The sequence below is a fragment of the Chelonoidis abingdonii genome, chromosome 4 (assembly GCF_003597395.2).
Source record: "Chelonoidis abingdonii isolate Lonesome George chromosome 4, CheloAbing_2.0, whole genome shotgun sequence".
In the NCBI taxonomy this organism is placed as follows: Eukaryota; Metazoa; Chordata; order Testudines; family Testudinidae; genus Chelonoidis; species Chelonoidis abingdonii.
The window spans coordinates 58,461,213-58,474,553 of record NC_133772.1 but is presented as its reverse complement, the minus strand read 5'-3'; the positions used below and the strand labels follow the sequence as shown (position 1 = coordinate 58,474,553).

The 13,341-nt window shown below is 39.3% G+C and overlaps 1 protein-coding gene across 5 annotated transcripts in view; it reads left to right on the top strand.

The window, feature by feature from the left end:
* QSER1 (glutamine and serine rich 1) overlaps positions 1-13,341 on the top strand; it is an 82,094-nt gene that overhangs the window by 39,479 nt on the left and 29,274 nt on the right. For all 5 annotated transcript variants that reach the window (XM_032799589.2, XM_075065204.1, XM_075065203.1 and 2 more), the window contains exons 5-7: positions 4,389-4,678; positions 6,563-6,679; positions 7,528-7,661. In XM_032799589.2, the coding sequence (XP_032655480.1) occupies positions 4,389-4,678; positions 6,563-6,679; positions 7,528-7,661 (541 nt within the window). The remainder of the gene's footprint in view (positions 1-4,388; positions 4,679-6,562; positions 6,680-7,527; positions 7,662-13,341) is intronic.

Here is a 13,341-nt window from a genome sequence, read left to right as displayed (position 1 = left end):
TGAAAGAATTTTGACACGTAGAGTTCAGTGCCACTTTGTCTCTTATAACAACTTTTTATACATAGAACATGCTTAGAGCATGTTGATCATTGCTTTTTATAAGAAAGTATTGATACTTTAAGTGCACTGAATTAGAATAGAGTGTTGTCCTGGAGCTCCATGCTAAAAATATATCCATAAAGATCCCTATGTTAACAGGGATGCTTCCTAGAAGAATATGGGCCAGGGTTTCCATATATATGTTAAGTTCAGTAAATTCTTTGTTGCTGTTCACAGAAGCTACCTTCATATCTCAAATACAGTGTATTTGGAATGTACCTCTGCCCGCATGTGGCATCTCTGAAGAATCTCTTATAGCTAGTCTTGGGAGTCATAGAATCATAGGTTGGAAGGGGCTGTAAGGGCCATGTAATCTAATCCTCTGCCAAGATGCAGGATTTGTTGGGTCTAGACCATCCAAGATGGATAGCTCTCCAGCCTCCTTTTGAAAATCTCCAGTGAATGAGCTTCCACAACCTCCCTAGTTTCCATTGTCCTACTGTTCTTACACTTAGGAAGTTTTTCCTGAGATTTAATCTAAATCTGCTATGCTGTAGTTTGAACCCATTGCCTCCTTTCCTGTCCTCTGAGGCAAGAGAGAACAACTTTTCTCCATCTTTTTTATGGCAGCCTTTCAAGTATTTGAAGACCACTACCATGTATCCCCCCGCTTAATCTTGTCTTTTCCAAACTAAACATACCCAGTAACTTCAGCCTTTGCTTATACGGCTTGCATTCCATCCTTTTGATCATGCATTCCATCCTTTTGATCATTGTTGCTTGCCTCTGGATCTTTCCAGTTTCTACATCCTTCCTATACATTGGTTACCAAAATTGGACATAGTACTCCAGCTGAGGCCTAATCAACACTGAGTAGAGCAATACTTTCACCTCCTGGGACTTACAGGCTATGCCTCTGTTAATGCAACCTAAAATTGCATTTTTTTTGTTGTTGTTGTTGTTTGCAACAGCATCACATTGCTGAGGCATGTTCAGGTTGTCACCACAACTCCCAGATCCTTTTCGTTAGTGCTGCTGCCAAACCAGTTATCCTCCATTCTGTATTTGTGCATTTGGTTTTTTCCCCTAAGTGTACCTTACGTTTGTCTTTGTTAAATTTCATTTCGTTGCCTATAGCCCAGTTGTCCGGTAAGATCCCTCTGAATTTCAGCTCTATCCTCCAGACTTTGAGCGGTATTTGTTTCTTTCTCCCTAGCTGTGGAATATTTGTCTCTTTTGCTCTGTAATACTATGATAGGGTGTATAAATCCTGCACTGACAGCAAAGAGATTAGGGAGGCAGTGTGTGCAAAGGTAGCCTCAGCCCTGCCAATCATGCATGGTAGGGAGGAGGGCTTTAAAAGGAGGAAACTGTAGTCAGCCAGGGGGAAGCCCTGAGAAGGTAACATCTGGAGTGGTCCTGAAGCAGCGGGAGGAACCCCCCATGCGAGAGACCCTGCCAGCTCTGCGAGGAGTCTAGCAAACACCGGGGCAAGCCTGCTACGGAGAGATTGACGCAGCTATCTGGCCGTAAGAACTCCAGTAAAGTTGCTACCTAGGCACTCCTGAAGTAAGGTGGTGCTTCTGAACTTTTCACTTTCTGTTGACCCCAGGAGGGGCTTTTTCTTTCCTGAATTTGGACTTTTGCTTTTCCGCACCCATCACAAAGTAAGCAGGACTACAAGGGTGCAGCCCACTGCAAGGACTAAGGGTATGTCTACACAGCAAAGAAAAACCGGCGACTGGCTTGTGCCAACCTACTTGGTCTTGCAGGGCTCAGGCTGCAGGGCTGTTTCATTGTTGGGTAGGCTTCTGGGCTTGGGTGCTCTGGGACCCTAATACTCTGCAGGGTCCTAGCCTGGAAGTGTACACAGCAATGAAACAGCCCTGTAGCCCAAGCCTCTTGAGCCCAAGTCAGCCGGCACGGACCAGCCACAGACTGTTCTTTGCTATGTAGACATATCCTAAGGGGCTAGAGCTCAGACTGGCCTAACTTTGTGGTGGTAACTCTGTGTGGCAAGCAGCCCCCACCCAGCAAAGTTGGCTCTCCAGAGAGACTCTGTTACAAATATCATCCATCTTCTTCTTCCAGCCATTGGAAAAATTACTTAATGATTTTAAAGCAGTCTGCTCCACAGTTCATATTTATCAAAAGTAATCTTGTTGAAGAGGAATATATGTACTTAGTAAAACCATTTCTATGTGCAAATTTACATATGCCCGAATTAACTCTGACCAGGGCCAATATAATTAAGATTTGATTTTAATTCTTTCACTATAAATAATTTCTGGATGTTTTTACTGAAATGAAATAAGTGTAAATTGATGTGCTGTAGCTAATGTGACCCAAAAGTTTGTTTTTAATTTAGAAAATAATAATTTGGCATAACAAGCTAATACAAAAGGATTTATTGTACTCTGAATTTAGTACAAAGGAAACAATTTTGATTAAATAACTGTCATGTTTGCTTTTGTGGGTATATTTAATTAAACTGATTAGTTTATAACTTCTGTTTTTGAGCAGAGGAAGGAAACATCTTAAAATAAAGCTTCGTTCATTTCTCTCAGTGCAAAATACTGAATTTTTAAAATGTTTAAATAGCCGGTATTTTTTCTGAATGTTAAAGCAGTGTGGACAGTCTCCCAGTTAGTACTTCTAGCCAAAGATAATGTGTACATCTTTTTAAATCAAAAATTACATTTAAGAACTTTTTACAGAGCATATGTACAAAAGGAGTTTCCCTTTTGTTGAACATTCAGAACATTGTTCTGAGAAAAGTAAGTGAAGCTTTATTTTAACCTTTTTTTCTTCATACTTTGTTTTAAAAATATGGTTGTACTATCTTTTCACTATTTTGTATAAAATTATAATACGTATGTGTGCTACCAAATTCCTTTTCTGTTGTAAGGAGTACTATTTGTACCTTATCCAAAATAACAATAATTGACATTCTGCAACATGCTGGTCATGCAGAGTCAGTACTGATTCCCTTATATATGTGCAATTGTACATCTGTTTATTTTTACACTCAACAATATAAAAATGTAAAAATATTCACAATTAATATGTATACCTTTCTACCATGGTAACACTAGTGTACCTCATACATATTTTACTGCTCTTGGGAAAGTTCTAGATGTACTTAGAAAATAATTATATACCAACTTTTATATTAAATAAGTGTTGCAGCTTTCACTGGACCAATGCATCTACTATACTTGCAGTCATGTGACAGGAAATATTTTATTCTGCATGCACTGTAACCTCTTTTCATATACATTATTCAAATTTGGCAGTAGTGATTATTTTAATGACTCCTATTTCCAAATATGCACTTTTGTAATATAGATGCAATAATTTAAATATCCAGTTAACTTGTTTGAGGATTATTTTATAATCATGATTTATATAGAATATTCTTTTTCCTGTACCTCATTGTTTGAAATTTATCATGTGAAATGATACATTTATTTTTTGTGTTTTTAAAGGATACGTCCCAACCTTTGATGCTAGTTCACTAAGTGTGATATTAGCAATAAAATGATGGCTTGCATTGTTTAGTTAGATTAGCAAAACAGAGTTAAGGCAAGTATGTCTTGAGGGCAGATGGTAATACAATATCTAAAGAGGTCTTCTTTCTTGAAGGGGAAAGGGAATAATAATCATTTGAGGAACTGGAAATTTCCACTAAATGTGGCTACAGAAGTGGAGTGCTTTTCATTCCTTCACTTTGTACCATTAATTCTCATTGCAAAGCATTACTTTGTGTTAAATTGTACTATAGGATTGTTAAGAATGTTAAAATCTAATCTGAGACCACCAGTTAATTTATTGGAAGATGCAAAATGAGAGTGACCCAGAAGTGCCACCAAGAAAATACTTTTTCATGTTTGATTTAGGTTTTGTGTTATACATGGCAGCCACTTTCCTTTTTCTTTATTTGATGAAAATGATGAAGATGTAGTTGGTATCAGCAGAGGCCAACAAAATCCAAAATAGTAATCTGTTAGAGTCTGCCATTTGCTTTGTTCTACAGAGCAAAACAGTGTGTTCCTGTTGGTCCTCTGTGTAATAACAATGTGTTCTAAGGCACATATCACCATAGTGTCTATGCACTATAGCTATAACAAAATCAGTTTCCTGCAAACATACAGACTTAATACTAATTATTTTAACTTTTTAGATACAGGTTTAACTTAGGGCTAGTTAACTTTACTATTGTAACTTATAGAATGGGGGCTTTTTGTATGTATTGTTTGGGAAAGTAAATAAAATAAACATAATTTCCTTCTTATGTTGCTGATCCTTGATGATTCATATAACCGATGCTTGCTTGTTTTTTGCTTCAGAAACTGAAAAAATGGCAGTTGCTACTACTGCCAACACCACTGCTCTTGTAAAGCAGGAATCTCCAAACACTACTGCTCCTGTGGTAAATGTTCAGGAGAAAACAAGTTCAGCAGAACTCGTAAAGATAGCTGACCAGGATGGTGTGACTTCAGACCAGTTAGCAAAAATACAGGCAGCTGTTGCAATAGAAGGATGTACTGATGAGGAGAATACGGACAGTGGAGGAGAGGGCATGTACAGAGAACGTGATGAATTTGTAGTGAAGATTGAAGATATAGATATGCTAAAGGTAATCCAAATGTTTGTTCTGAGTAATTACCAACATACACCCTGAAGCAGACATCAACAATCAAACTACCAAAAGGCAGAGGCTAATATTCTACTGCATAGCTCAACATATTTGTGATGCTGCCAAGATGGCATACAAGTGTGGTTCTAGTTTTGGGTAGGGAATATGCATCACTTTAATTATGTGTCAAGCATACATACAAGTTAAATGATAAAGGTAAATAACTGTAGCAGATAATCTCAATTAGATCTCAAAATTGTCAATAGACATACATACATTTAGTTGACAGAAGTCTTCCAGATTTGCTATATGTCTTTTAACCTTTTGCAAAAGAGCTAAAGTTTTCAAGGATTCTTGAGCTCACCAGAATACATTCTTACTGAAGACTTTGATAAGCTTTCAGGAGTGTGGTATTGAAGAATTATGTGTCTTAGGCTGTAGTGTAGATATAGCCTATGTCAGCATAATTTATGTCGCTCAGGGGTATGAATAAACCACCCCACCGAGCTACACAAGTTACAATGACATAAGCGCTTGTGTGCGCAGCGCTGTGTTGGTAGGAGAGCTTCTCCCACCGACATAGTTTCTGCTGCTCACAGAGGTAGTTTTATTATGCCAACAGGAGAGCTCTCTTCTGTCAGCATAGAGTGTCTTCAGTAGACATGCTGCAGCAGCGCAGCTGCATCATTACAGCTGCAGCACTGTTCGTGTAGACGTGCCTTAGCTTTTTGTTTCAGGATTTTCATTTTTTTATTTTTGTGAAGGCTTTGTTTGCTACTCTAACAAGGAGTGGCGTCCATGTGGATCCACTGCAACCCTTCATAAGGTCTGCAGAGTTTAAGGAAACCTTATTTGTTTTCTCCATTTCTAATTCTTCTGTTTTGTCTTCCTCATGTCCACTCCTCTGCTACTGTTCTAGCTCACAGATTTGATTATTACTTTTACATGTCACTTTAAAAATCATTCCTAAATATATGTTTTCTTTGCCTTCCAATGGACCCTTTTGAAGTGAAATTTTTAAAATTAAAGTTCTGTTAATTATTTGCTAGGTTTGTCAGGTAAGTTTAAGGAATAACTAGTTTTAAAATATTCTCACTTTGCAGTGTTGAATCCTAATCTTGCAGGGTTTTTTTCATTTTATAACCATTTGAAAATACACTTTAAAGTTTTTTCTACACTTAAAATGTTCCCTTAAAATATGAGAATCTTTATAGATTAATATTTAAATGATGGATTTCTAATGGCTGGACAGTGGTAATTATAGATATGTTTAAAATATTTAAGACACAAATGTTTTAAGAAGATAATCTATTTGAGCTAATTGTTATTGAACTAAAAGTTGAACTGTAAATGTAATCTTCGTCCAGTTCACTAGTTACAACTGAACTTTTTGTTTTCACTTAACTGCAAATATCGTGCTGTCATGTCAGGTACTCTGGGAACTCTACCATCACAGAGAGCTAACACTAGAGACTATAGGAAGTCATTTATCTGGTATTTGGTGGTTTTGTTTTTTAAAAACTATTTTCATACTACCAAAGGCATGACAATAAAAGATACTTTGAAAAAAGTGACAAATTGCTGAAATGAAATTTGTCAGGTTTTTATGATTTGATTGCATGGTACAGTAGCTGTGGCATCACAGCATAGATGGAGCTGGCTAGGTCAGCTTCAAAGATCTTGAAGAAATAAATTTTGAAGTTTAGTCTATAGATCTGTGCTGAATATACCTCTTAGTTAATATCCTTGTGCCATCAGCTCATAATAGTGGTGTAGTTGGAATCTGGAGAATTTATATCCAGTTTCTCTCTCAAGAAAAAAATGAATAAATTTTAGAAGGAGAATAAGCACAATTTTAAGCTAATAATTTTTTTGTTCTTGTAGATGGCTTTACAAATGGGAAAAGAGCCTCCAGCAATCTGGAAAGTACAAAAGGCTTTGTTACAAAAGTTCGTTCCTGAAGTTCGAGATGGACAGAGAGAGTTTGCTGCTACTAATAGTGTAAGTATGAAGATTCCTTGTAAAACCACAGTGACTTTTGGTTGGGCCCCTACTCGCACAAAAGAAAATTTCTGACCCTGGAGCATTAAAGGAACATGACATTTCTGTTTACTCTCTGCACTAGCATTTCTGCAAAGATCTCCCTAACTCTAGGGCTAGAAATGAATGGTGAGTGGGTCCTTCTGATACTTTCAGCAGAATGACAATAAGAATTGCTGTCGTATATTCAGGGCCAGTTCTCATTTTCATTCTGGTTTCTTTGTGCCATGCATATCATGCAAAAAAACCAGATTCTGGTCTCAACTGCCCAATTTAGCATTCCCCTAGCAAGGAGGAGTTCTTAGCTGGGATAAAGCTGGGTCCTGTGCTCTTTCCCCATACTTGCATCCTGGCAGTGTTTATGGGACAAAGAGGTAGAAAGGAGGTAGGGTGGAGTGGAGCTCCACTCTGAAGATCAGCTAGTGTAGGACCCTTTATGGACCATATATTGACAGTATAAAGTAGGATTTCCCCCCCGTTGCTCATCCGTGCAAGTGTAAGTGCAGACCAGCCAAGTAACCTGCTCCCTGATGTGCCCCTCACCCTGTGCCTAGCAGAGCTCAGATGCAGGAGAAAACCAAGACCAGTGTCTATATTGTCTTATTTACTCATTTATATTTTAAGGATATTTAAAATCCAGACGCAGTTCCCTCCTAAATTACAGCAGTTTTAGAGTAGATTGCTTTTGTTTCCAAATAGATGGTCTTAGTATTTACATGTGTACATGATAAATTGAATCACTTCGCTTAGCAAAATAACTTTAATTGGAAAATCTCTGTGTTTATATGTTTTTGTTTTGCTTTTCACAGTATCTTGGGTATTTTGGGGATGCAAAAATGAAATACAAACGGGTGTATGTGAAGTTCATTGAAAATGCAAACAAAAAGGAGTATGTCAGAGTCTGTTCAAAAAAACCACGAAGTAAACCTGTACAATCTGCAAGGTATTTATTTTCAGATCACTTTTTATTTTATTGTATTGGTTTGGCATGAGCCATACACACGTGCTAATATTTCAGAATATCTTACTCAAAAATGACATTACCGCAGCATTAAGTGGAAACTTTGAATTACTTGCTTTGAGCAATTAGTTAAAGTTTCTACAGCAGCTAGTAACTCTTCCCATTTGCTTCTATGGATTACAGTACACCTGTACCCGGATATAATGCAAATTCGGATATAACGCAGTAAAGCAGCGCTCCAGGCAACAGAGCTGCTTTACCTTGTTATATCTGAATTCGTGTTACCGCAAGTGGTTCCTCTGTTTCTGCCCGTTACTTGCTGTGGCCCTCCCCAGGGCCCCCCACCCCAGCTCACCTCCACTCTGCCTCCTCCCATGAGTGTGCCACAGCTCCGCTTCTCCTCCCTCCCAGGCCTGCTGCACCAATCAGCTGGTTGGTGTGGCAAGCCTGGGGGAGGGAGGGGTGAAGCGGAGCTGCGACGTGCTCATGGGAGGAAGCGAGCAGAGGTGAGGGGCAGAGGTGTGTGCAGAGGAATCGGTCCCTGCCCCAGCTCACCTCTGCTCTGCCCCGCGTCCTCCCCTGAACGTGCCACAGCTCCGCTTCTCCTCCCTCCCAGGCCTGCTGCACCAATCAGCTGGTTGGTGTGGCAAGCCTGGGGGAGGGAGGGGTGAAGCGGAGCTGCGACGTGCTCATGGGAGGAAGCGAGCAGAGGTGAGGGGCAGAGGTGTGTGCAGAGGAATCGGTCCCTGCCCCAGCTCACCTCTGCTCCGCCTCCTCCTCTCACAAGTACGCCGCTCAGCTCCACTTCTGTCCCCTCCGTGGCTGGCTGCACCAAACAGCTGATTGGTGCAGCAAGCCTGGGAGGGAGGGGGGAGAAATGGAGCTGCAGCGTGCTCATGGGAGGAAGCGGAATGGAGATGAGCTGGGGTGGGGGGGCCCCAGGGAAGGCCGCAGCAAGTAACGGGCGGGAGCAGAGGAGAATGTAATCTTTGTCCAGTTCACTAGTTACTACTGAACTTTTTGTTTTCACATAGCTCCAAGTATCGTGCTGTAATGTCAGGTACTCTGGGAACTCTACTGTCACAGAGAGCTAGCACTAGACACTATGGGAAGTCATTTTTCTGATATTTGGTGGTTTTGTTTTTAAAAATTATTTTCATACTACCAAAGGCATGATGATAAATGAAACTTTGAAAAAAGTGACAAATTGCTGAAATGAAATTTGTCAGGTTTTTATGATTTGATTGCATGGTACAGTAGCTGTTGCATCACAGCATAGATGGAGCTGGCTAGGTCAGCTTCAAAGATCTTGAAGAAATAAATTTTGAAGTTTAGTCTATAGATCTGTGCTGAATATACCTCGTAGTTAATATCCTTGTGCCATCAGCGCATAATAGTGGTGTAGTTGGAATCTGGAGAATTTATATCCAGTTTCTCTCTCAAGAAAAAAATGAATAAATTTTAGAAGGAGAATAAGCACAATTTTTAGCTAATAATTTTTTCGTTCTTATAGATGGCTTTACAAATGGGAAAAGAGCCTCCAGCAATCTGGAAAGTACAAAAGGCTTTGTTACAAAAGTTTGTTCCTGAAGTTTGCTCCCTGCTCCAGCTCATCTGTGCCTCCTCCCCTGAGCACACCGCCACCGCTCCACTTCTCTCACCCCCTTCCAGGCTTGCCAGACCAAACAGCTGATTGGTGGGGCAAGCCTGAAAGGGATGGAGGGAGGGAAAGAGAAGCAGAGCGGCGGCGGCACGCTTAGGGAGGAGGCAGAGGCAGAGCAAAGGTGAGCTGGGGCGGGGAGTGGTTCCTCTCCCTACCCTGATATAACGCAGCCCCACCTGTAACATGCTGAGATATTTTGGCTCCCGAGGACCGCGTTATATCAGGGTAGAGGTGTAGTTTTCCATTACAGCTATGAAGAATTTGGAATGCCACATGACTCAAATGTCTATCTTCCCTTACTTCTTACTCAACATAAATGAAGGCCTCCAGGTGAGAGAATTAGTAATATATACATATGCTGTTGGTACACAATTACATCTCTCTTCCCTTGTGGACTTTGCAAGTTAAGTCTGTATTTCCAGATTGCTTGGATGATAATGCTGTCTGGATGCCTCAGAAGTAGCATACGTTATTCTCAACTCTGGGAAGATAAAAGTTTGGCTCTTGAGTAGTAGAGATTGTTGTCAGAAAGATGCTCTTCCTTCTATTATATCACTGCTCATAGAGGGGGCTTGTTTGGCAGTAAATAGCAAACTAAATAATTTTGTCAACATTTTAAGTCATGTTCTTTCCAAGGAAAGCCATGTATCATACTTAGTTTGAAAGTATTTCATTTGTACATTTTCACAGACTGCTCCCTTATATATCGCATGCCAACCTTGCAACAGCAATACATCTCTTAATGCCAAGAAGTTCAGTTATTGTATTTCTCTCTTAGTGGAACTACACAGTGTTGCTCATTGGCTCATAACTTGTTATGAATATGACAGTATGTTTACTTATTGATTTGAGTAATCATGTCACATTATGCCTCCTCTTTCCATTATTCTTTACAATGGCTGCCTATAAAGCGACCACCCTATTGGTAAAGCCTTTTATCATGTTGGCCTTGGCTTTGTTTTAAGGCACAACAGCAATCCTGATAAAATAGTAAGAGGCCGTTATGGCTCCCATCTTGAATACAAAAGAATAGCACAAATATGTAGGGATGAAATCAGAAAGGCTGCAGGACAAAGTTAGTTACACATAGCAAGCGACATAAAAGGAAAGAAGAGGTTCCATAAATACATTAGAGGCAAGAGAAAGATGAAGGAAGGTATAGGTCCACTCCTTAGCAGGGAAGAAGAGCTGATAATGGATGACAAGAGGAATGCTGAGTTATTTAATGCCTGTTTTGCTTCAGTATTCTCTAAAAGGTATAATTGTGGCTAGATACTTTACACACCTTTTATTAACAACAAAGGGGATGGAACACAAGCCAAAATAAGGAAAGAACAGGTTAAAGAATATTTAGATAAGTTAGTTGTATTCAAGTTGGCAGGGCCTGACAAAATTCCCCTTAAGGTACTTAAGGAAACAGCAGAAGTAATCCCAGAATCATTAGTGATTATCTTCAAGAACTCAGAGAGGACAGCTGAGATCGCAGAGGACTGGAAAAAGGCAAATGTATTACTTTTTTTAAAAGAGGAAAAAGAAGATCTGGGGAATTGTAGATCAGTCAGCCTAACTTTGATATCTAGAAAGATACTGGAACCAATTATTAATCAGTTTGTGAGCACCTAAGGGATAATAGGGTTATAAGTAATAGCCAACACGGATTTGCCGAGAACAAATCATTCCAAAACAATCTAAGTTCCTTCTTTGATAGGGTTACTAGCCTACTGGATAGGGAGGAAATTGTGGACGTGACATATCTTGATTTTAGTAAGGCTTTTGACATGAGTTCCACGTGACATTCTGATAAGAAAACTAGAGAAATGTGATCTAGATGAAATTACTATAAGGTGGATGGAAAACTGGTTGAAAGACTGTACTCAGAGAGTTATCAAAGGTTTGCTGTTTATCTAGTGGAGTCCTACAGGAGTCTGTCCTGGGTCTAACACTATTCAATATTTTCATTAATGACTTAGGTAATGGAGTAGAGAGAATGCTTATGCAATTTATGGATGATACCAATCTTAGAGGGATTACAAGTGCTTTGAAAGACAGAATTTGATTTCAAAGAGGCCTTGACAAATTGGAGAATTAATCTGAAATCAAAAAGATGAAATTCAGTAAAGACAAGTGCAAAGTACTACACTTAGGAAGGAAAAATCAAATGCACAACTATATAATGGGGAATAACTGACTTCGTGGTATGGTGACCAGATGTCCTGATTTTATAGGGATAATCCTTATATTCAGGGCTTTGTCTTGTATAGGCTCCTATCACCTCCCACTCCCATCATGATTTTTCATACTTGCTATCTGGTCACCCTATTCAGCAGTAGTACCGCTGAAAAAGATCTGGGGGTTATAGCGGATCACGAATTGAATAGGAGTCGTCAATGCAATGCAGTTGTGAAAAAGGCGAATATCATTCTGGAATGTGTTAACAGGAGTGCCATATGTAAGACACAAGAGGTAATTGTGCCACTCTACTCTGCACTGGTGAGGCCTCAGCTGGAATACTGTGTCCAAGTCTGCGCACCACACTTTAAGATGTGGACAAATTGGAGAGAGTCCAGTGGACAGCAACAAAAATGATAAAAGACCAATGAGGAGAAAATTAAACTGGGCTTGTTTAGTCTTGAGAAAAGAAGACTGAATGGGGACCTGATATGTTAAGGGCTGGTATAAAGAGAACGGTGATCAATTGTCCATGTGCACTGAAGATAGGAAAAGTGATGGGCTTTATCTGCAGCAATAGAAATGTAGTTTAGCTATTAGGATACACTTTCTAACTATAAGGTTAGTTAAGCTCTGGAACAGACTTCCAAGGGAGGTTGTGGAATAATCATCACTATAGATTTTTAAGTACCGGTTGGACAGACACCTGTCAGAGATGTTCTAGCTATACTTGGTCCTGCCTCACTACAGAGGGCTGGATTAGATGACCTTCTGAGGTCCTTTTTATCCCTACATTTCTGTCATTCTATATCTGAGATCTCCTTCTTGAACTTTCTTCTGATGGAGTTTTTAACTGTGATTCATCTGCCCCTGAGGGATTACACCATTGCATTTTAGGTCATCAGGTGACTGTGCCTTTGTGGACAGTTCTAAGTCTAAAACTTTCCCTCTCCAATGTTGGAGTGTGATGACTATATTTATATATTTTCTCCTTTGTATTCAGTTTAATTCCTCTTATTTTTGTTTTATAGTGTTTAGAAATGTGGTTTTGTTTTATTTTATTTTATTTTTTATATTTAAATAGTTTTAAATACTGCAATGTATTGTTCTGCAGAGCCACCGGGGTAGCGATGAGAGGATACAAAATAAAATTCTCATTCATTACATTAAACCTCACCTAGTATTTATGCAGGAATGTGAAATGTCACACATTCATATATGGTTGTGAAAATTAAAGTACGGGAGAGTCTATTGATAGAGATCCTCTAGCTTTTAGTCAGGAGGAGAGAATGGAAGAGGATAAAGTAGGGGCCAGATCAGACAAGAAACATTCACATAAAAAAGAATCTGACACACCAGAAAAGGGCAGACAAATAAACAGGGACAAGTTTTTAAAGTGCTTGTATACAAATGCTAGAAGTCTAAATAATAAGATGGGTGAACTAGAGTGCCTTGTGTTAAAGGAGGATATTGATATAATAGGCAACACAGAAACCTCATGGAGTGAGGACAATCAATGAGACACATTCAGGAGTACAAAAAATATCGGAAGAACAGAACAGGCCCTGGGAGGTGGGGAGGGAGAGGAGGGGCACTATATGTAAAAGAAAATGTAGAATCAAATGAAGTAAAAATCTTAAGTGAATCCACGTGTTCCATAAAATCTCTGTGGATAGTAATTTCATGCTCTAATAAGAATATAACTTTAGGATCTATTATCGACCACCTGACCAGGATAGTGATAGTGACGATGAAATGCTGAGGGAGATTGGAGAGGCTATCAAAATAAAAAACTCAATAATAGTGGGGGATTTCAATTATCCCCATATT